We start from the raw sequence: 22,026 nt of genomic DNA, 5'->3' as shown, positions 1-22,026 counted from the left end.
CAAACTGATGTCAGCGGCTGACATCAGCGCTGTGCGCGACATGAACCTGCCGCTGACCGTCAGACAGCAAAGAAGACCCGAGGGGCCGCCGGAAAGGTGAGTTTTGAATATTTTTTTTTAAATCAACGGGGCGGGGGTCCGGGGCACAGGGGCTGGTAGGCTATTGACTGGGGCAAAGGGGCTGGAAGGCTAAATACCGGGGCACAGGGGCTGGAAGGCTAAATACCGGGGCACAGGGGCTGGCAGGCTAAATACCGGGGCACAGGGGCTGGCAGGCTGTATACCGGGGCACAGGGGCTGGCAGGCTATATACCAGGGCAAAGGGGCTGGCAGGCTATATATAACCGGGCAAAGGGGCTGGCAGGCTATATATAACGGGGCAAAGGAGCTGGCAGGCTTTATACCGGGGCACAGGGGCTGGCAGGCTATATACCGGGGCACAGGGGCTGGCAGGCTGTATACCGGGGCACAGGGGCTGGAAGGCTGTATACCGGGGCACAGGGGCTGGAAGGCTGTATACCGGGGCACAGGGGCTGGAAGGCTGTATACCGGGGCTGGAAGGCTGTATACTGGGGCAGGGGCTGACAGGGTATATACTGGGGGGCAGGGGCTGGCTCGCTGGCTATATACTGGGAGGCTGCTGGCTATATACTACTGGGGGCTGGCTGGCTATATACTGGGGGGCTGCTGGGGCTATATACTACTGGGGGCAGGCTATATACTACTGGGGGCAGGCTGTATACTATAGGGGGCTTACTGGCAATATACTTGGGGGGGTGGCTGTGACCAATGCATTTCCCACCCTCGGCTTATACTCGAGTCAATAGGTTTTACCAGGTTTTTGTGGTAAAATCAGGGATCTCGGCTTATACTCGGGTTGGCTTATACTCAAGTATATACGGTAAATGGTTTAGAGTAAAAATTGCATTTTTATCTCAAAAATTTTTGTTCCAAATATATTGTGGCCAACCCATGCCACTTCAGAAAAATACCCAAAAAATCATTTTGTGGGTTGTCCCGAGTACGGCAATACCCCATGTGTGCCAATAATACACGGGCCAGGCACACAGAATGTCTGAGAAGGGAACCAGTGAAGTGAAGCTTTAGGACCTCTGATTTCACAAGTTTGGATTTGGAGTTCCAGGTCATGCTCGCAGAACCCATGAGGTACTGGAACGATAAAAACCTCAGAAATGACACCATTTTGCGACACGTGGTGTTTTGAACCCATTTTGAATCTGTTTTCAAGCAAAATGCATGCTTTTTGCTTAAAAACGGTCCAAAAACGGATTTAAAATGTGTTCAAAACGCCTTGTGTCACCCTTATCTGGAGTTGTGGTGAGCATTTTAACCCCCAACATGCTGTCACACACAATATAATGACAGCTGCAAATGACATCTGCCGGACTGAAGAAAATGACTAAGGGGGGCTGCTGGAAAGGTGAGCTTTAACCATTTTATTTATTTACTTTTTTACTTGAGTATAGGAGTTTGAGTTTTTCAACATTTTTTTGGTGTTGAAAAAATTGGCTTATACTCGCGTATATACGGTAAATGGTGCGGAGTAAAAATTGCATTTTTTCTCAAAAATACCATTTTAGTGCCAAATTGTGCCCAACCCATGCCCTTTTAAACAAACCCCCCAAAAATCATTCTGCGGATTGTCCCGAGTACGGCAATACTATAGACAGGCTGGGAAAACAGCTTGGCTGAGAAGAAAAGGAACCCAATTTTGCTTTTGGAGCTCCAGTTCAGTAGACTAGTGTAGAGGTGCCCATGTGGTACCAGTACGATAGAAACCCCCGAGAAGTGACCCTATTTTAAAGGGCAAACCTCAAAGAATTTATATAGAGATGTAATATTACCGCTTGTCTGTACAAGGCATTGGTTCGGTCTCACCTGGGATATGCTGTCCAATTCTGGGCTCAGGTCCATAAAAGGATGTCCTAGAGCTGGAGAGGGTTCAACAAAGAGCCCCAAAAATAAGGGGTATGCAGGGTCTCAGTTATGATGAAAGATTAAAACAACTCAATTGATTTAGTCTGGAAAGAGACAACTACGAGGGGACATAATTAATTAATTTATATAAATAGAGGCAGTCCCCGGGTTACGTACAAGATAGGGTTCATGGGTTTGTTCTTAAAGTGCATTTGTATGTAAGTCGAAACTGTATATTTTGTAATTGTAGTTCTAGATAATTTTTTTTTTTTGCCCCAGTGTCAGAGTTTTACATTTTTTGCTGTAATGGGACCAAGGATTATCAATAAACCTTCACTACAGACACTTTACAGCTGATCATTGCATCCTGGGACTATAGTAAAGCATCCAGAGAGCTTCACCAGAGGTCACAGTGGGAAGAGGGGTCCGTCTTTAACTAAGGGTTGTCTGTAAGTCAGGTGTCCTTAAGTAGGGGACCGCCTGTATATGAAAAGGTGCAAACAAAAAATATGATGGTAAGTTGTTCCATTTTAAAACAAATCAAAAGATGAGTTGGCACTTACTTAGGTGATTAAACCTTGTTTTCTGCAGACTGAGGTTTTTACTATGAGAACTGTCAATCTGTGGAATTGCCTGCCTCAGGCACTGGTCACAGAAGGGGCTGCAGAAAGCTTCAAGAACTTAATAACATGGATGGTTATGTTATATAGAATTGTTTCCCCTAAATCCCTTCCCTTCCTTGGTTGAACTTGATGGACTAAATTATGATACTATGAGACATTTGTTGATGGCTTTAGGGATCAGTACAGTAGAAACCTCTGAAAACTGACCCTATTTTAGAAACTACACCACTCCATGATCTAGTGGTGTAGTGAGCATTTTAATCCCACAGGTGAACCTTGTATAGTGAAAAATATCCATTATGTCATCTTGTGCCCAGCTCAAGAGTTCTCCTGGGTACAGTAATACCCCATATGTGGCATCTATAGGCTGGTCACACGGCAGAGCACAGCAGGGAAGGTGTGGCATGATGTATAAACTGTGTGAAAGGGCATCAGAGTAAATTGTTCAGGGTAAAAATATACATCCAAATTCTATAGCACTCCTTCATACATAACTATGGTTTCTCGGGGCATGTGCCACACTGCTAAATGATTTTCCTTTTAATACAGTTTTTGAAGCAAACCCTGCACCTTTTCTGTGTCTTTCCCTTTCTGGCAGTTTGGTGAACTTCTCCGGGAAAGTGCTGCCCTGGTACAATAAGTGTTCGCTACGCTTCCAGACGTACTACCACTCCTCCCTCCTGGTCTCTAAAAATCAAATGCTTGATAACCACCTCCTGAAGATCTGTCCCCCAGCGTCACAGATTGCTGTCATTAGTCAGTCTGTATTGACTGGCCATTGACGACAATCAATGTCACAGGACCAATCAGATTGGTTCTGTGATGTCATAAAGGTGGTGTCATCCACCGACCTTGGGACTACCCGCTGATGTGTCACTCTGTCACGACATCAGAAATACAGGAAGCGCCCAGACGCGGAGCGGGAAGGGGTTAATAAATAGATGGTATAATAACTATTACAGTATAATGTTTAATTCTGAAAGTTTTACCATTATGGTCAAAGGTCTCACCTCTAATCATATGTGAGCAATTTACACACAAGTGACAAGAGAAGTTTCCATTAATTGTACTGCCCTATAGTCAGTTTGTCCGTTTTTTAAAGCACAAACATCAGCCTTAACTAGCCTGTCTCTCAGGCTTTTAGGACAATAGGGGAGAATTAGAAAATCTGGAGTATTTAACAAGGACTGGCCATATTCTAATGATGTATTCTAATGATCGCAACAATCTTCGGACTCATATTATATTTAGAAATAAATGGTATCCTTCTCATAGTATTCTTGTCCCTACCGGATTTTAGTAGGCTACTATGTGCTATACTCACTGCTAACTTCTTATTCTGTTATGCAGCTTTCTGTAGAAAGGTAACCACAATTCTCAAATTACTTTACCATAATACTCACATATTTCTCTAGTGAAGAATGTTCAATAGATCCTCTTCTCTCAAATGTTGACTCAAAGTTAAGGACCTCCAACATATTATTATTTTAATTATTACGCACTGTTCTATTACAGCGCATATTGAGAAGGGGTTTATAGGCTACACAATCTTTACTTTTTTGGCAATTTGGACAAATAAGGAATTATTTTTAGTGAGACGGGAGGCACTAATAAAAAATTCATTTTAGTGAGTCTTATCGATGAGATTTTATTAACTACATGTGGAGGAAAATAAAATAATGAATTCTTGTTTTGGATTTTTAGCATTTTTTGTGGGGTAGAGGTTCAATGTAGCATAAAAATAATATATTATCTTTATTCTACGGATCACCACAATTACGGTGACACCTCATTTATATTGTTTTATTTATATTTGTCCAATTTTATTGAAGAAAAACAAGAATAGAAAAAAATTGCATTTGTTATAGTATCACCATTTTAACAGCAGCATAACACAGCATAACTATTTTTTTGGTTGACTGAGCTGGTTGTGAACTTATTTTTGTGTGTGACAAGTTGTTCTTTTCAGTGGTACCATTTTAGTGCTTGTAACTTTTTAGAATTTTTTTTGTAAAGCAATTTGATAAAAACTGTCCAGTTGCTTTTTTTTTCACCACGTTCACCGGACACAGCAATACCAAATACGTGGGTATTTTTGTGATTTAGTCTTTTTTGTGCTCTATTACTTATGTATAGGGAATTTTTGTGTTTGGGGAACTTTCACTTTAATTTTATAAAACTGACACCCGTTCTGTACGGTGCTGGCTCCAAATGTGAGGCAAAAAGTACCGTGCACCATAATAGTATGACACATGTCGGTAAGTCGGAAGGGGTTCAACTCCAACATACAGGTATCTAACAGTTGTGTCGCCAGCAGCCATGGATATCTGGCGCATTGAACTTCAGGAGGCACAGCCCAGTGTAAATGTAGAGATGACGTAGGCCTGGCTATACCCATCATAAACACAACCTATTGCCCATATGAGGATATTGCTGCGACTCTCAGGGGCTCTCCCCTTCCTGTTCAACATTAATCAAGTCAAGAAAAAAAATGTGTTTAACACAGCGCAGGCAATATGGCTTTGGTTGTGAGTGGGAAAACTCACACGGAATAGTTTTAGTAGTGTAATACAGTTTAACCCCTTAACGCCGAAGCCACTTTTCACCTTCTTGACACGGCCCATTTTTTCAAATCTGAACTATAAGTGGTTATAACTTTAGAATGCTTTAACATATCCAAGTGATTTTGAAATTGTTTTCTCGTTACAAAATTTGGTGGTATGTTTTGCATTTATGAGAAAATCAGATATTTGGAAAAATTCAAAATTTTAGAAATTCAAAATGTTCTACTTTTTCCACACATGAGTCATAACACCAAAAATATGTAATAACCAACATTCACCAAATGTCTACTTCATGCTTCCATAGTTTTCAAAACATCCTCTCATTTTTGTAATATGTTATGGGGCTTTGAACGTCAGGTGGAATTTTTTTATTTTTTTTTATGAAAATGTGAAAAAAGCAAAATCCTGCTATTGAGGGACCTGCTCAGGTTTGAAGTCACTTTGAGAGGCCTAAATAAAAGTAAAACCCCATAAATTACCCCATTATAGAAACTACACCGCTCAACGTACGTAAAACAACTTCTATGAAGTTTGTTAACCCTTTAACCTCGTCCTGCCGCAGCCTTTTTTCGTTTTTGCGTTTTCATTTTTCACTCCCTACATTCAAAAATCTAACTTTTTAATTTTTCCATGTACAGAGCTGTGTGATGGCTTATTTTTTGCGTAGCAAATTACACTTCAAAATGGTGGTATTTAATATTCCATGCCGTGTACTGGGAAGCGGGAAAAAAGTCCAAATGCAGTGAAATTGGTAAAAAAACGCATTTTTGTGAGCTTAGATTTTACGGATTTCACTGTGCGCCCCAAATGACATGTCTACTTTATGCTTTGTGTCGGTACGATTACGGGGATACCAAATTTGTATAGGTTTTATAAAGTTTTCATACATTTAAAAAAATTTAAACCTCCTGTTTGCGGATTTTGATGACGTTTACAATGTTATTTTTAGGAATGTACGACCTTTTGATGACTTTTTAAGGAATTTTTTTATTTTAAAACGGCAAAAAAGTGCCATTTTCGATTTTGGGTGCGATTTTCTGTTACGGGGTTAAACGCAGTGAAAAAACGTTATCATAATTTGATAGATCGGGCATTTTTGGACGCGGCGGTACCTAATGTGTTTATGATTTTTACTGTTTATTTATATTTATGTCAGTTCTAGGGAAAGGGGGGTGATTTGAATTTGTAGGTTTTTTTATTATAATTTTTTTTTTTTACTTTTTTTTTATTTATTTTTACTATTTTTCAGACTCCCTAGGGTACTTTAACCCTAGGGTGTCTGTACGATCCTATCATATACAGGCAGTCCCCGGGTTACATACAAGATAGGGTCTGGAGGTTTGTTCTTAAGTTGAATTTGTATGCAAGTCGAAACTGTATATTTTATAATGGAAGTTCTAGACAATTTTTTTTCTTTTGCCCCAGTGACAATTGGAGTTTCAAAATTTTTGGTGTAATTGGACCAAGGATGATTAATAAAGCTTCATTACAGACATCTTACAGCTGATCATTGCAGTCTGGGACTATAGTAAAGCATCCAGAGAGCTTCACCAGAGGTCACAGTGGGCAGAGGGGTCCGTCTGTAACTATGGGTTGTCTGTAAGTCGGGTCTCCTTAAGTAGGGGACCGCCTGTACTGCCATACTACAGTATGGCAGTATATGTGTATTTTACTACTCATACATTACAATGTGCTGATAGCACATTGTAATGAATGGGTTAACCCGAAGCTACCATGGTGACCGGGTGTTACCGGTAAGCCTTTGCTGCAATATGCCCGCGAGCCCTCTCCATGCACCGGGACCCGACGTGACGTACTATTACGTCACATGTCGGTAAGGGGTTTATTGTTTTACAGGGTTTAAGACAAAATCGGATGCAATTTCGAAATTACATTTTTTTTTTGGCTTAATGAATGTGTTTTTCATAAAATATAAAATACCAAAACGTTCCACAAAGTTTGATACCCAATCCCTCCCTTGCATAACGATACCCCATATGTGGTGGTAACCTGCTGTATAGGAACACGCCAGGGCATCGACGGGAAGCTGCGCCACTCAGAGCAGATTATTCATTGACATTTTATTATGGCTATACAAGATTTATTTTTTTGGCAATTTGGACATATAAGGACTTATTTTTTTGCGACATGAGATGCACTTTACAAATACTTCATTTTAGTTGGTCTGTAGCTTTTTGATGAGATTTAATTAACTCTTTAATGAATGGAGGAAAAGAAAATTGTCAATTATGGGTTTCTTTTTTTTTGTTGGAACAAGCGATCCTCTGATGCTCAAGCTATTCTTCACCTAATATAGTGTAATACATCGGGCAGGACCCGGCTCCCCGGAAGAAGATCGTGCAGTCCCGGGGCTGCGATCAGAGCCAAGGACTCCCCTCCGGTAAGCGCCGCGGTCAGCGCAACCGCGGTGTGTTAGGGGTTAACACCCGCAATCGGAGAAATCTCTGATCGCGGGTGTTAGAGGAAGGGGGTCTGCTATAATATACAGCCAACGGCTCCGTTAAGGAGCCGGCGCCAGAAGCATGACGTAGTATTACTGCATATTGCGGGAACGCACGTCCCGCCATGCAGTAATAGTACGTCAAATGTCGGGAAGGGGTTAAGGCAGGTAATATACAGTAAAATGCAATATGAGCCGTATGCTCCTTCTGAATGGTCCAATCACGGTGAGCTGCAGCAGACTGCCTGTTATCGGAACTTGGCAAATTAACGGATTTAGAATATGGAAAAGGTATAAAAAATAGGGTTATGTTGCGCTGCTCTGGATTCATAACATGTCTGTGTTATTTTTATGCATTCTCATACACATTTTTTCTGATTTGTCTAAAATCAGACATTCTTTAACTTGGCGGTACGCCCCGAAATCTGTTGTCCATCATTTTACGCTATTTGAATAAATAGCTGTGAATCCAGAGCAGCGCAACATCAGCCTATTTTTTATTCCTCTTTCCACATTAGGATGATCTCACATTCTCCTGAGGGCAAAGATAAGGGGGGACAGCGGGCATCCCTGGTGCGTTCCGTATCTAATGGGGAAAGAGTCGGAGTAAAGGCCGTTCATCCTTACCGATGCCATAGGGCATGAGTATAATGCACCTATCCACCACAACATAAGTGTGCCCAATCCTATGTACTTCATGACTCCTGTCAGAAAGGGCCAGTCCACCCTATCAAAAGCCTTTTCAGCATCAGTAGAGAGGATAACTGTAGGGAGGGCCGATGTCTTAATAAAATGGACCATATTCAACGCCTCTGTGGTGTTATCTCTGGCTTCCCGTGAGGGCACATGGTCAATTCACATCTCTGACTGCAGATTCCTCCGCTAAATCACACTGAAGGAGACCAGCCGACTGGATGCAGCCAATCATAAGTGAGAGGGGGAGGGGCTACACAACATGTCTCAGTAATAACACAATGCTCCACCAGAACAAAGGCACATTATGAATCCATGAAAATGCATCAGGAGTAAAGATGGTCCATCCAGAGCACAGTCTGCCCCTAACATGTCTGTAACTCTATCATATTGTAGTGTAGCAGCCTTTCCCCTTCCACGTATCCACCAAAAGTCAAAAACAGGTAAAGGAGCTGATCCATGACCTCTCCTCATCTCACACATGCCCTGCAGTCCTTCTCATGTCTATCATATCTAATTCTCATGCTTGAGAATGCCTTTATAGATAAGGCGAAATGTTGCATTTATGGTGGAATAAATATTTAGTTATCACTACTTCTGGAGTGCTGCTTCATCCTCTCTCATCGTATATGCTGGGGCATGATGCATCAGTGTATACTATAAAGTGTGCCAATGATCTTTGTTTTAACCAAATTGTAGAAATTACCACAATATGCACGTCTATGATCAATTCCCACCTCCAATTGTGTGTGACTGCCATTTTTGAAGTAAAAAAGTCATGGGTGAAGTTTATTCCATTGCGATGTTTCGGTGGTGGCACCCACCTTTTCAGGCATGTATTTATGTGACAGAGACCAGCATCCAGAAGTTTTTTCTGATATGCAAATTAGCTTTTCTGATTGTCGTCTCCTGACTCTGACTTTTGTACTCTCTCAGGCTGGCAGTGACGCCCCATTATTCTCTCTGACAGCTCTGTGTCTCTTCAAATCACTGCTCTGCCTTATTGTACTTGACTGTCTGTACATGATGTACTTGACTTTCTGCTAATATTCAACTACAGACATATAAAGCTCTATGTACAGATGGGAAATATTGTGTCAATTTTTAACACAGTGCCTTGTGTTACATTCACAACATATGACCAGTGACATCAGCGCAGGCCTCTCAGCCTAAGAATAGTTAACTGTACACCATGTATGTGATTACATGAAATCACAGCAGCCTCCACGGAGGATGGAGAGGAGTAGAAGTCCATGGAGACTGCTGTTACTTCATGTGGTCAGATACAAGCAAGGGGTAAAGTTTGCTATTGTTAAGACGCTAAAGGACCTGAGATGTCACTCCGGTCACATGACATGAACTCTGAAGGCATAAGGAGAAGGCATAAGGAGGAGGCATAAGGCATGGGGAGAATTAGATGTGAGGGGCCAGCTGAGCAGGACACGTCCCCTCTGATGCCAGGTAATATAAGATAAAAAGTTATTTCTGTGGATAAATTTTCAGCTAAAAGAAGGGTGTCAGTCAGTTAATAGAGCTCTATAGGAACCTGTCACTGGCTCTATATGTCCAAATGTGGTGACAGGTTCCCTTTACCCAATTTTTTGGAGGTGGCGGTCTGGAAAAGGGCACAATGTTAAAGTAGTTTTGGGGAGTGATGTGCTGCTTAACTTCCACTCCACAGTATGATGATTCGCTAAATTTATTGACTGTACTCTCCCCCAAAAAGTGGTCTTATTTAAACCTATTTGATGTTCTATTATCTGCATGCTGTCAATTGCTTTTAAAGGAATCTAATTTATGCAGACAAGGCCTATCTACTTACAGTAAGGGTTGTGGATTTTCATCCTTGTGCCTTCTAAGCCATCCCATCTTACCCACCCTTGCCGGGGAGGAAAGTAATTCTTGTCATATCCTGAATAATTTGCTGGCTAGGGTTATATGCCTAACCTTTTAAATCTTGGCATTTTTTTTAACAAAAAACAAAAATGTATTTAAAAAAATAAAAATTGTAGAGTTAAGTGATAAGAAAACTTAGAATAATAGAATAGAATAATATAAAATAAAATAAATAAAATAATAATAATACAATAAAAAAAATAAAAAAAATAGAATAAAAATGTGACTTTCTCAGACAGTAATAAAGATATTTTGCAGATCAAAAAACATTTCTCTTCAACAAGCTGCAAACAGATTATAATGCTTAGGGTATTAGACTTCTTTTAAAGAGGTATTCCCACAAAGACATGGTTCTAAACGCCTTAAGGACAAAGCACAATTTTAGAAAAATCTACCATAAGCAGAGATATGCAGTTATAACTATGATATGCTGCATCTTACAAGGAACCAATTTCCAGCTAAATGCTTGGATTCGTTAATGAGTAAAATTCACATTAATTTCATCCATTTACAAATCAGCATAAAGCACAGCAAACTGAAAATATAAAAGCATAAGTAAGCAAAACATATGCGTTTCGATTTAGACCTTATTTATCCTTATTTGTGAATCTTTGGCTGTGGATGGAGAGCCAATCATACTCTATAGCTTAATCTTACCAAGTTTATTTTCAGACTGTTTTTATTAAAGAATCATTCCCACAAAGACAAGTTTTTTATATGTACAGTACTCCGCATAACAAAATGACACATTCTCTAAAAATAAGGCATTTCACAGATATAAGTCCAACCAGTCTATCAGTCCTAGTGTATACAATTTCAGTTGCCCCTAGACATCTTGCATAGGTCCATACACTTTGTTTAAAAGCTATGGGCCTAAAATTTGTCAAAATGGCATTTTGATTTTTTTTTTTAAAGATCTATTTTTTTTTCTACTGATACCTAATAAAACCCCTAATTATACAGCCAGCCTCCATGTAGTAAACAGCCCACGAGCCCCCATGTAGTCTACAGCCAGCCAACCAGCCAACCCCATGTAGTCTACAGCCAGCCAACCAGCCCCCATGTAGTCTACAGCCAGCCAACCAGCCCCCATGTAGTCTACAGCCAGCCAACCAGCCCCCATGTAGTACACAGCCAGCCAACCAGCCCCCATGTAGTACACAGCCAGCCAACCAGCCCCCATGTAGTACACAGCCAGCCAGCCCCATGTAGTATACAGCCAGCCAGCCCCATGTAGTATACAGCCAGCCAGCCCCATGAAGTATACAGCCAGCTAGGCTTATACCTCGGCTTATACACGAGTCAATTAAAAAAAACCAAAATAAAACGTCCAAATCCTGCCAGCGCACACTATGACGTCATCAGCTGCAACACCGCCGCATCATAATGTGTGCCGGACGGCAGATCGCATGGACGTGTCTCTGCCGGCTAAAACAGCATAGAGAAGACAGTAGAGAGTAGCCGCTCTGAGCATAACACATTCTCTAAAAATACAGCATTTCACAGATATAAGTCCAACCAGTCTATCAGTCCTAGTGTATACAATTTCAGTTGCCCCTAGACATCTTGCATAGGTCCATAAACTTTGTTTAAAAGCTATGGGCCTAAAATTTGGCAAAATGGCATTTTGATTTTTTTTTTAAAAGATTTATTATTTTTTTCTACTGATACCTAATAAAACCCCTAATTATACAGCCAGCCTCCATGTAGTAAACAGCCCACGAGCCCCCATGTAGTCTACAGCCAGCCAACCCCATGAAGTCTACAGCCAGCCAAGCAGCCAACCCCATGTACTGTACAGCCAGCCAACCAGCCCCCATGTAGTACACAGCCAGCCAACCCCATGCAGTACACAGCCAGCCAACCCCATGTAGTACACAGCCAGCCAACCCCATGTAGTACACAGCCAGCCAGCCCCATGTAGTATACAGCCAGCTAGGCTTATACCTCGGCTTATACACAAGTCAATTAAAAAAAAAAACAAAAAAACTTCCAGTTCCTCTTCGGGCAGTCCCGATGCCCGGCGCAGCTCCCTAATGCTCCGATCGCCGCGGCTCCTCTTCCATCTTCTCTGTAACTGCCGGCAGAGACGCGTCCGCACGATCTGCCAGCGCACACTATGACGTCATCAACTGCAACACCTCCGCATCATAATGTGTGCCGGCCGGCAGATCGCAGGGACATGTCTCTGCCGGCTAATACAGCATAGACAAGACAGTAGAGAGTAGCCGCTCTGAGCATCGGGGCACCAGAGGGTGAGTATGTAATTTTTTGTGGTGAAAAACTCCGCTTATACAAGAGTATATTGAGTATATAAATTTGGCATCCCTGTGAACATACCGACCCAAAGAATAAAGAGGAAGATTCATTTGGAGCACAGAATGACAACTGTAAATCACAACCCATTAGAAAACATCACAAAATATGTTTTTTTGTCAATTTCACCGCACTATGTTTTGTTTCCAGCTTTCCAATACATTGCATAGAATATTAAATGGCACCACTAAAAAGTACTATCTGTCCCGCAGATAAAAAGCCTGACACATATCAGTAAACATTAAAAATTTTAAGTCGTGTAAGGGTAAAACCTTAAAAAAATGCATTTAAATAAATGATTTCTCATCTACACATTTTTACACAACACTAGTACTGGTGGAATAGATATATTCTTACCTGGAGATCATAGAATCAGTGGTTAAGTTGTTATTTAAAGAAGAAACAGAAGTAAGTGAACCAAGACTTCCAGCAGAACAGGAGACAACCTGTTAATTAAAAATAAAAAAAGATAAGAAAAAAGATGAATACATTTATTTCTATGTTCTGCCTGCCAGCACTTGCATGGACAGGAATGGTTCATTTCTCATTCATTATGCTGATACTGTAAAGCACAAATGTCTGCTGCGTTTCCACTGGCCTTTATTATCATATGTGCCCACATATGGAGCAAAACATTTTCATTCTATTTTATTTCAATATAAAAAATTTTAAAAATATAAAACATCCAAGGAAATGACAACAGCACACTTCGCAGACATTTTTTCTTTTTTTTTTGTGTAAAATAGCTGATGAAGTTCCCTTAATACTCGAGAATATGCAGACTCAAGTAGAAGCCGAGGTACCTAATTTTACCACAAAAAACTGGGAAAACATATTGACTTGAGTATAAGCATAGGGTGGGAAATGCAGTCGTTACTCTCTAATAAAATTTCCAGAAGTCTCCCCTTATGAATTGTCCACAGCAGCCCCTATAATTAATAAAATGTTCAGCAGAGTGCCCCCTTAATGTGGTGTCCAGCAGAGAGCTCACTTAAAAAAAATAAAGTTAGTACTAACCCTCCAGCTCTGACTCCCTAACCCAGAGGGACAACCAGAAAGGGCTATAAAAATGTATGTGATCATCGATGACCAAAGCAACTGGTCACTATCCAGACCTAAATTCTTTGAAGCCTTTGGGATCAAGGGACCTGCAAAACCATATACTTTAAATAACTGTTCAGGTAGCATAGAGACTTGTGGAAGAAGAGCATAAGGATTTATTGCTACTGCTATCAATGGGGATACAGACATTGATACATACATTGAATGTGACCAAATACCCAATCCCACGGATGAAATTACTACCCTAGAAGCTGCATTTCACCAACCACACCTAAAGGCACCTGGTCAGTGTTATCCCACTGAGAATGCCGAGATCCTACTTCTGCTTGGCAGGGTCAAGCGAAGGGTACACAAGGTGTGTCAACAGTAATGGTCACGACTATGCCCATAAGCCCAGAGACTGGACTTGGGATGGGTAGTCATAGGAAATGTATGTTTGGATCAATCAGGAGTTGACTCTTAAAACATATGTGTGTAGGTCATGCCCACATCACTATAAGGTGAAAGAGAAAAACCAAGACCTCATACAGGTGCCTGACGTCATTCCCTCCCCCTATGCTGATGACCTGGGGAGATCAGTGTATCCCAGAGCTAAGGATGACAATAAGGTAGCCTTGTCAGTAGAGGACAGATAAAGTATCAAGGTAATGGACAGTGAGTCCTCTAAAGATAAAACCAGTCACTGGGTTTCTCCAATGCACTTCTGTGCTTCCAGGGCAAGACTCCCAAATAAACGGGACCATGCTGTCTAGATTTAACGCTCTTTAGCGGATCCAAAACAACAAGCCTGAAATGAGAGAACATGTTGTCACTTTTAAGGAAAAACTATTCATGAAAAACCATGCAGAACTGGCTCATCCTTGAAGAAGAAAAAGGTTTGTTGGCACTTGCCTTCATATAGAATATACCATCAGCAGAGACATAATCAAATTAGGGTTGTGTTTAACTCAAGCTCCAAACATCAAGGTATACGTCTTCAAGGAAATCTACCACTTTAAAATGCCACTTATAAGGGCGTGGCCTAGCTATGGTGGCGCACAGACGTGTCTTGGACTAGCTTCTGCTCTGACCCCCAATCTAGGCTGATTACCAAGGCCATCCAGCACCATCCAGCATCCTAGATGGGACCCAAAAGAAGAGGAGACCCTAAGGTGCCCGGCACTCCCCCAACCAGGACGACAGCGAGAGGTATTGGGAGATACCTTACTCCAGCAGCCGCTCCTACACCCAAGCCACGAGCCTCCAATATGGCGGAAGGCCCGGACGGGGTGCGCGCCTCCCACTCGCTCCCCGCGCCGGACACTGGTGAAGAAGGAGAGGAGGTCCCCGTTTCACCTGGCGGCGACAAGCCAGACACAGCCCAACCCCGCTCCTGCACGGGACCCCGAAGTCGTCCAGAGGCCCGAGCCTCAACCCCCAGAACTGGGAACCATATCCACAGGGCTAGCAGCACAGATGCCCACTAAGGGGATGCCGGCACACAGTAGGGGGGCAGAGCAAGAGGATGTGGAAGCACACCCAGCTAGGCCGCAGAAAACCACAGCACCTGCGGGCACAAATTATGTCCTAGATTGCAGGCCATATATCCAAAACCCTTTTGGGGCTCCCTATGACACGGCAAGCGTAATACAAAGCCATTTAACACAAACCACCACCTAAGGTAGCGCAAAGGGTACTCATATCCGGACAGGCAAATAAGAATAAAACGTCACTTTTATTAATGTCTGAATATAAAAGGTGATAGTTGAAAAACTCCTAAATGCTCAGTTAGAGAAAAGATTAAAAACACAGGTGCCTAAGGCTAACAGATTGCACCATATAAGCCTGAGATCATACTGTAGGGAAAAAATGTGGTGTAAGCAGATACACTGCCTGATAGAGCTAGGGATTAGGCTATCTAGGGTATCGACTGGGTGTACCTCACGGCTGTGAGCGTATACCCTAGGTGAGATTCCTAGGATTAAGCTTAGTTAGCTGAGTGAACCATGATAAGCACGTCTATAATGTAAAGGGTTATTATCATTTAAACCCAATGCATTAGGTTCGGTAGTGTGTGATCAAGGATGATCTCATTACGTACCAAACCAAGCTACAAAGCTTTAATGCGAATGCCTATATGCTCACGAGATTAGTACCCTATGCCACTAGCACTTTTCAACTATCACCTTTTATATTCAGACATTAATAAAAGTGACGTTTTATTCTTATTTGCCTGTCCGGATATGGGTACCCTTTGCGCTACCTTAGGTGGCGGTTTGTGTTAAATAATTTCCCAATATCCCTGCCGTGACAGTAGGTCCATTTTTTGGTTTTATTGAGATTTAATACAAAGCCAGGCACAGTCACCCTCTTCTTCGTGGGTGCATGTAGCCGGCCCATTCCAGGCACCCAAGGGATAACTCGGCCACCACAACCTAGATGCTGATACGAGACCCTCCACTCCGCGGTCTTGCGGCCTCCGCAAGGGGAAGAATGGCCTTCTACTCCTGCGGGGGGGTTCTCCAGCAGTCATACCCCCATCCTCCTCTATGACGGTATCTGCCCTCAAGGGCCAAGACGACCTAGGCCCCAGGATGTCACCCTGCTCCGATGGCTCCCTTTCGCCTCCCCAATTGCCTCCTATGATGCTGTCGCAAGAACTTGGCGCTTAAGCCGAGTTGCGAGCTCTACGTAAAAACCTTTGCTCAATTCCCACTAGGGAAGATATGGAAAGTTACATAGCTAGATTGGAGCAGGAGTATACTACAGAGCTAAATGTGGTGCGAGAGGATGTTCAGAGAGTAGTCACCAGGGTCACCGCCATGGAGGCCACTCAGGCCACTCTAAGCGAGCGAGTAGATAACCACGACTCCATCTTGGCTACACATGCGTTCCAACTCCAGTTCCTAGCTGATCAATTGGATGATACCGAAAATAGTGGTCGTCGGAACAACATCCGAGTGAGAGGGTTGCCTGAAACAGTTGAAGCTGCTCAGCTACATGCTACCCTACAGCAAATCTTTAATTCCCTATTAAAGGTTCCAGAAGGCACTCCCCTAGAGTTGGATAGAGCTCACCGTTCCCTACAAGCCAAACCTGTCGCCCGAGATCCCCCATGGGATGTCATCTGCAGAAAGCACAAATATCAACTCAAAGATGCTATCATGTCCAAAGCAAGGGAGGCAGGAGAAGTTAAGTTCCAAGGTGTAGCCTTACAGTTGCTTCCGGATTTATTCCACCTCACCCTTCTAAAGCGCAAAGCACTCAAGCCCTTCCTGGGAGAACTACGACAAGGGAATATATCCTACACGTGGGGGTTTCCATTTTGCCTACACATCCGTCATGCGGATAAAAGATACTACTTGCACCATCCGATGGGTGTCCCAGGGCTCTCTGCTGCGCTGGGATTCCCAGCCCCACCTATAAATGAATGGCCGAGACTCCCGGTCCCTGAGGGGATGAGAAGAGGGGTTCCATGCTATACAGCTTATAGGGGGTCCATGCTGCCTGCTTATTTCTCCACCTTAGCTAGCTACCTCCCCCTTTGGGGTCAAGCGTACAACAGGTTTGTCCGCGTATATATTTTAGCTATACCCCCAAAATTGGTTTGATAAACCAGTTCACTGTGTTCTTTTTTTCTTTTCTTTTTATCGTTTATATCTGTAGTCGATATCTTGTTATCTTGTCAGGACTGCAACTGTCCTGTTTTGTCAATTGTGCCCCCTACGCATTTTATTGTTTGTGTGCGTCAACTCTCCCTGTGTGCCCACCTACTGTTCCCTCCCTAACCCCCTGCCCCCACCCTGTTTAAAGAACTCATACGACAGGGACCTGTTTATTTCTCACACATGGCGACTGTGAAACTTGGGTCTTTGAACGCACGAGGGTTAAATGTCCCCCAGAAACGGTCTCTTCCTGCAAGAGACACATTTTAAAACAGGACACTTCCCTGCGATTAGAAACCGATATTTTAACACCTGATTCACCAGCTCCAACCCCGACCCACGCCCTAGGGGGCGTGTCGATTGCGGTCCATCGTACTCTCCCGCATGTTGTCCTGGGCGAGCGAATAGATGAGGCAGGCAGATATGCATTTATCAAACTACAAATCTTTGAACAAATTGTTACATTTGCAAACCTATACCTGCCTAATCGAGCCCCTGTCACAGCCGGTAGGAAGATATTGCACGAGTTAGCGGTGTTCTCGGAGGGGGTGCTAGTGCTTGCGGGAGAATAACTTCCCTTTAGATGTCAGGTTAGATACCTCTTCGGAAGGGAGCTATAACCCACTGCGTCACTTGGGTTCCTTTAAAAAGGATTTGCATAATCTTCAATTGGTTGACATCTGGCGGATCCTGCACCCTAAAGATAAGGATTATACCCATTATTCCCCGGCGCATGATTCGTACAGTCGCATAGACTTTTCCTCATCCAACACAGGGCTCTCTCGTGGGAGCCAACGGCCTCTATAGGCAACATTGTTTTGTCAGATCATGCGCCATTCTACTTATCGGTCACCATCACTTCAATTGCCAAGAGACCTTGGTCTTGGCGCCTGAATGATCATCTGCTAAAAGATGTGCTCTGTGTACAGGACATAAAAAACACATTTGAATCATGCATGTTCTCCCAAGAATTTGTCTAGAAGTTCTCCCAATGAAGTGGGAGGAACTTAAATGAGAACTCACCTCATTACTGCAACAGTTGCATCAATTAGAATCCAGGCATAAGTCGAACCAGAGCCCTGAGGTCTTAGCAGATCTAATACTTACTAGGGACAAGATTAGGGCTTTACTAGACAGGAAATCCCTGGCGCAGAGAATGCAGTTCAAAAGCCACCTGTATGTGCATTCTAACAAGTGGAAAGGCACTCACTTGCGCGGTTCCTACACACATCCCCCAGATGACATACATTCCCCGTATCAAAACAGCAGGGGGCAAGATTAGACACAACCCAGTCAATATTAGCGCAGAATTCGGCGAATACTACTCCCGACTATATAATATAAAGGGACAGCTAGCTGATCTCGACCCAGCCTCATCGTTAGAGAAAATAGAGACATATCAGAGACACTGCCATGCCCCCTATTGATGAGGAGGCAATTTAGGCTTTGGAATCAGACTTTAGTGCTGACGAAATTCTCACTGCCATTAAGAACACATCTTCTGGGTTCTCTCCAGCCTTTTATAAGATGTTTATAGAGGCTCTTACCCCATTCTCAACAAAGTTTTTCAACACCATCTCTCCCGACATCGCCTTCCATCCGCAGTCTTTGGAGGCCAACATCCGTGTCCTTCTGAAACCAGACAAAGACCCTCTTTCAACGGCCAGCTACAGGCCTATTTTGCTCTTAAACGTGGACCTGACGCTAGGGATAATTTAAACAATACATTACTTTTAATGGCGCAGGCCCAGAAAAAGCCTTTGACAGGGTGAACTGGGGCTTTCTGTCCAGAGCTCTCTCTCGATTGGGCTTGGGTCCAAAGTTCTTGGGGAGAATCCTGGCCCTCTATAATTGTCCCAGGGCCAGAGCAAATGGCTTTTACTCGGCTCCAATCCATATTAGAAATGGCACACGCCAAGGATGCCCTCTTTCACCCCTCCTATATGTGATAGTGAAGGAGCATCTGGCTAACGCCATTAGGAATAATCCTGCAATACAGGGCATCCAAGTTGGGCAGCGCCATTATAAAGCAGCATGGTTTGCGAATGATCTGCTGTTAAAAATTTCTCAGCCAAGGATTTCGCTACCATCCTTTCTCAGGGAGCTTGAGACCTATAGCCGGTTGAGCAACTTTAAAATTAACTTCAACAAATCTGAGGCTTTAAATATCTCTCTTCCAGCAGACGATTTCCAAATGGAGAAAGAACATTTCCCATTCCGCTGGCGCCCTGCATCCATTAAATACCTAGGAATTCAAGTCCCCACAGACCTCTCAAAAATATATGTCCTTAAAGGAAACCTACCACTTGAAGTGGCAGGTTTCAGATGGAAATACCGAGCACCAGCTCAGGGTGAGCTGGTGCCGGAGCTTATTTTTGTTAGTGTTTTAAACTGCGGTATTGCGGTTTAAAACACTTTTTAAACTTTATAGCAGGCTCAGGGAGGTACGCGCTCGGCGCTTACCATGCGCGCGGCTCTCCTTCACTTCCTATGTAGCCGCGCGCACGGTCACGTGCATGGTAAACGCCGAGCGCGTACCTCCCTGCGCCGGCTATAACGTTTAAAAAGTGTTTTAAGCCGCGATACCGCGGTTTAAAACACTAACAAGAATATGCTCCGGCACCAGCTCACCCTGAGCTGGTGCTCGGTATTTCCATCTGAAACCTGCCACTTCAAGTGGTAGGTTTCCTTTAATTACTTACCTCTACTAGAACGCACTCTGAAGGACCTTATTTCAAACAATAGGAATTTGGTTCAGCCAAATCAACGTAATAAAAATGGACATCCTGCCCAGTTTCCTCTACCTCTTCCAGGGAGCTCCGATAACCCCACCATCCTCATTCTTCAAGTCATTTCGTTCCGCCATATTGCAGCTCATTTGGGGGACCTCTCACCCGTGTACTGGTTGGCGAACCCTGATTAAACCAAAATAAACAGGAGGGGTAGGCCTACCAGATTTTAGAACCTAACATCAAGCCTCAGTCCTAGTACGGTTGATAGATTGGCACTACCACCTACATACCAAACAGTGGGTAAGACTAGAACAATATAGTTCCCCTATTCCCATCCGCGTGCTACCTTGGGTATCGTCCCAACAGATTAAAATAGAACTCCAAACCCTATTCCTGGCCAGGACCCTAAAACTATGGAGATCCCTTGTCCAACGAAAAGTTTTGTCCCGATCCTTTAGCCCCCTCACGCCATTATTCTACAACCCGGACTTCCAACCAGCCTTTTCTAGAACCAGATTCTTGGGTCGTTCCAACCATGAAGATATACGCATGCATGATATCCTTGGAGAGGTACCAATTCCATTGCATACAGAATTATTTGGCTTACCCTCCTGCTCCAAACTTTCATGGTTGCAAATGACTCAGCTGGGAGCATTCCTTAAAGGACCGCTGTCTTCAATGCCCCATTAAGCCCATTCGAGACTTTCTTCTGCACGAATCCCCCTCCAGAGCATTGCATTTCACAGATCTATGGCCTCCTCATAAAAGAATCAGATAGTTCTCCGCCGCCCTTCCTTGACAAATGGGCTAATGATTTGAACATCTCATTGTCTCCTAGGGACTGGGACAAGGCGTTTCTGTTCACACACAAACTTTCAATAGCATGCACTGCACAAGAGAGAAACTATAAAATCCTTTCCAGGTGGTATAGGGTCCCAGCCCTGCTGCACTGAATTTACCCCTCAATTCAGGACACGTGTTGGAGATGCGAAAGGGAGAGGGGTGACATGACACATTTGGTGGACATGTCATAAAATCACCAATTTCTGGAACCAGGTGTTTGAGGTATCATCTTCCGTGACTGGCATATTTGCCCCCAAAACCCCGGAGGTTGCTCTGCTCTCCATCCTCCCAAGTACTATAAAGAAACAGAAAGGTTCCCTGCTGAGGTTTTTCCTCATAGTGGCCCACACAGTCATCCCTCGCAGGTGGCGCACTACTACTCCACCGTCAATCTCTGATTGGGCCCAAGCGCTCCTAGCCATTTCCCGTATGGAGGAGCTAATGGCGGACACTCTCGGCACGACCAAGAAGCATATAAAATTGTGGCAGCCTTGAATGATTTTTCGGGAATCCCAGAGATTCAGAGACCTCCTAGGTGTTGACACATAGACCATGTTCTCTTAGTTGCACGGTACTCCTTTTACTATCTGTCCCCTTCCTCCGTATGCCTCTTGTGTTATCCTCATACTTTTTGTTAAATGTCTTCCTCATGTCCTGACCAAATGTTAATGGGTGCCCTAGTTTTACAGAATCCTCCTTGTATTGTCGGGGGCCTCTAACTCCGGTGTTTCATCACCACATTGATGGCAGAACAGCAGCACCCAAGAGGAGCGCAGAGACAGAATGCAGTGGTTGATACCTTTCTTCCATCTTCCATTTTTACGGGTACTCAGTACTCACTCTCATGAGCTTTATCTTGATTGATACATAGGTATGGACACACTCATACACTGGACTTCAATCTGTGAATTTGCACAAATGTTTTCACTCGGACATAGCTGAGGAAGATAATACCATCACTACAATACGTAATATTAAAGCCTATCCTGGCATACCTCTCTCTTCCCTTACGGACACCTACTGTTACTGTATTATTATTATATATATATATATATATATATATATATATATATATATATATATAACTGTTGTATTTGTTATTGTTATGCGTTTATACGATGTAAGTACCTTATATACTCGAGTATAAGCCTAGTTTTTCAGCACAAAAAAATGTGCTGAAAAACCCAAACTCGGCTTATACTTGAGTCAAAAAAATAAATATATCTAAACTCGCCTTTCCGGCGACCCCTGTAT

The 22,026-nt window shown here is 43.1% G+C and overlaps 1 protein-coding gene across 2 annotated transcripts in view; it reads right to left on the bottom strand.

Moving 5' to 3' along the window:
- The window catches only part of EDC4 (enhancer of mRNA decapping 4), a 688,366-nt gene that overhangs the window by 314,308 nt on the left and 352,032 nt on the right, over window positions 1-22,026 (bottom strand). For both annotated transcript variants that reach the window (XM_072117764.1, XM_072117765.1), the window contains exon 16: window positions 12,849-12,937. In XM_072117764.1, the coding sequence (XP_071973865.1) occupies window positions 12,849-12,937 (89 nt within the window). The remainder of the gene's footprint in view (window positions 1-12,848; window positions 12,938-22,026) is intronic.

The sequence above is a fragment of the Engystomops pustulosus genome, chromosome 7 (assembly GCF_040894005.1).
Source record: "Engystomops pustulosus chromosome 7, aEngPut4.maternal, whole genome shotgun sequence".
NCBI lineage: Eukaryota > Metazoa > Chordata > Amphibia > Anura > Leptodactylidae > Engystomops > Engystomops pustulosus.
This window is presented reverse-complemented; position numbering and strand designations above follow the sequence as displayed.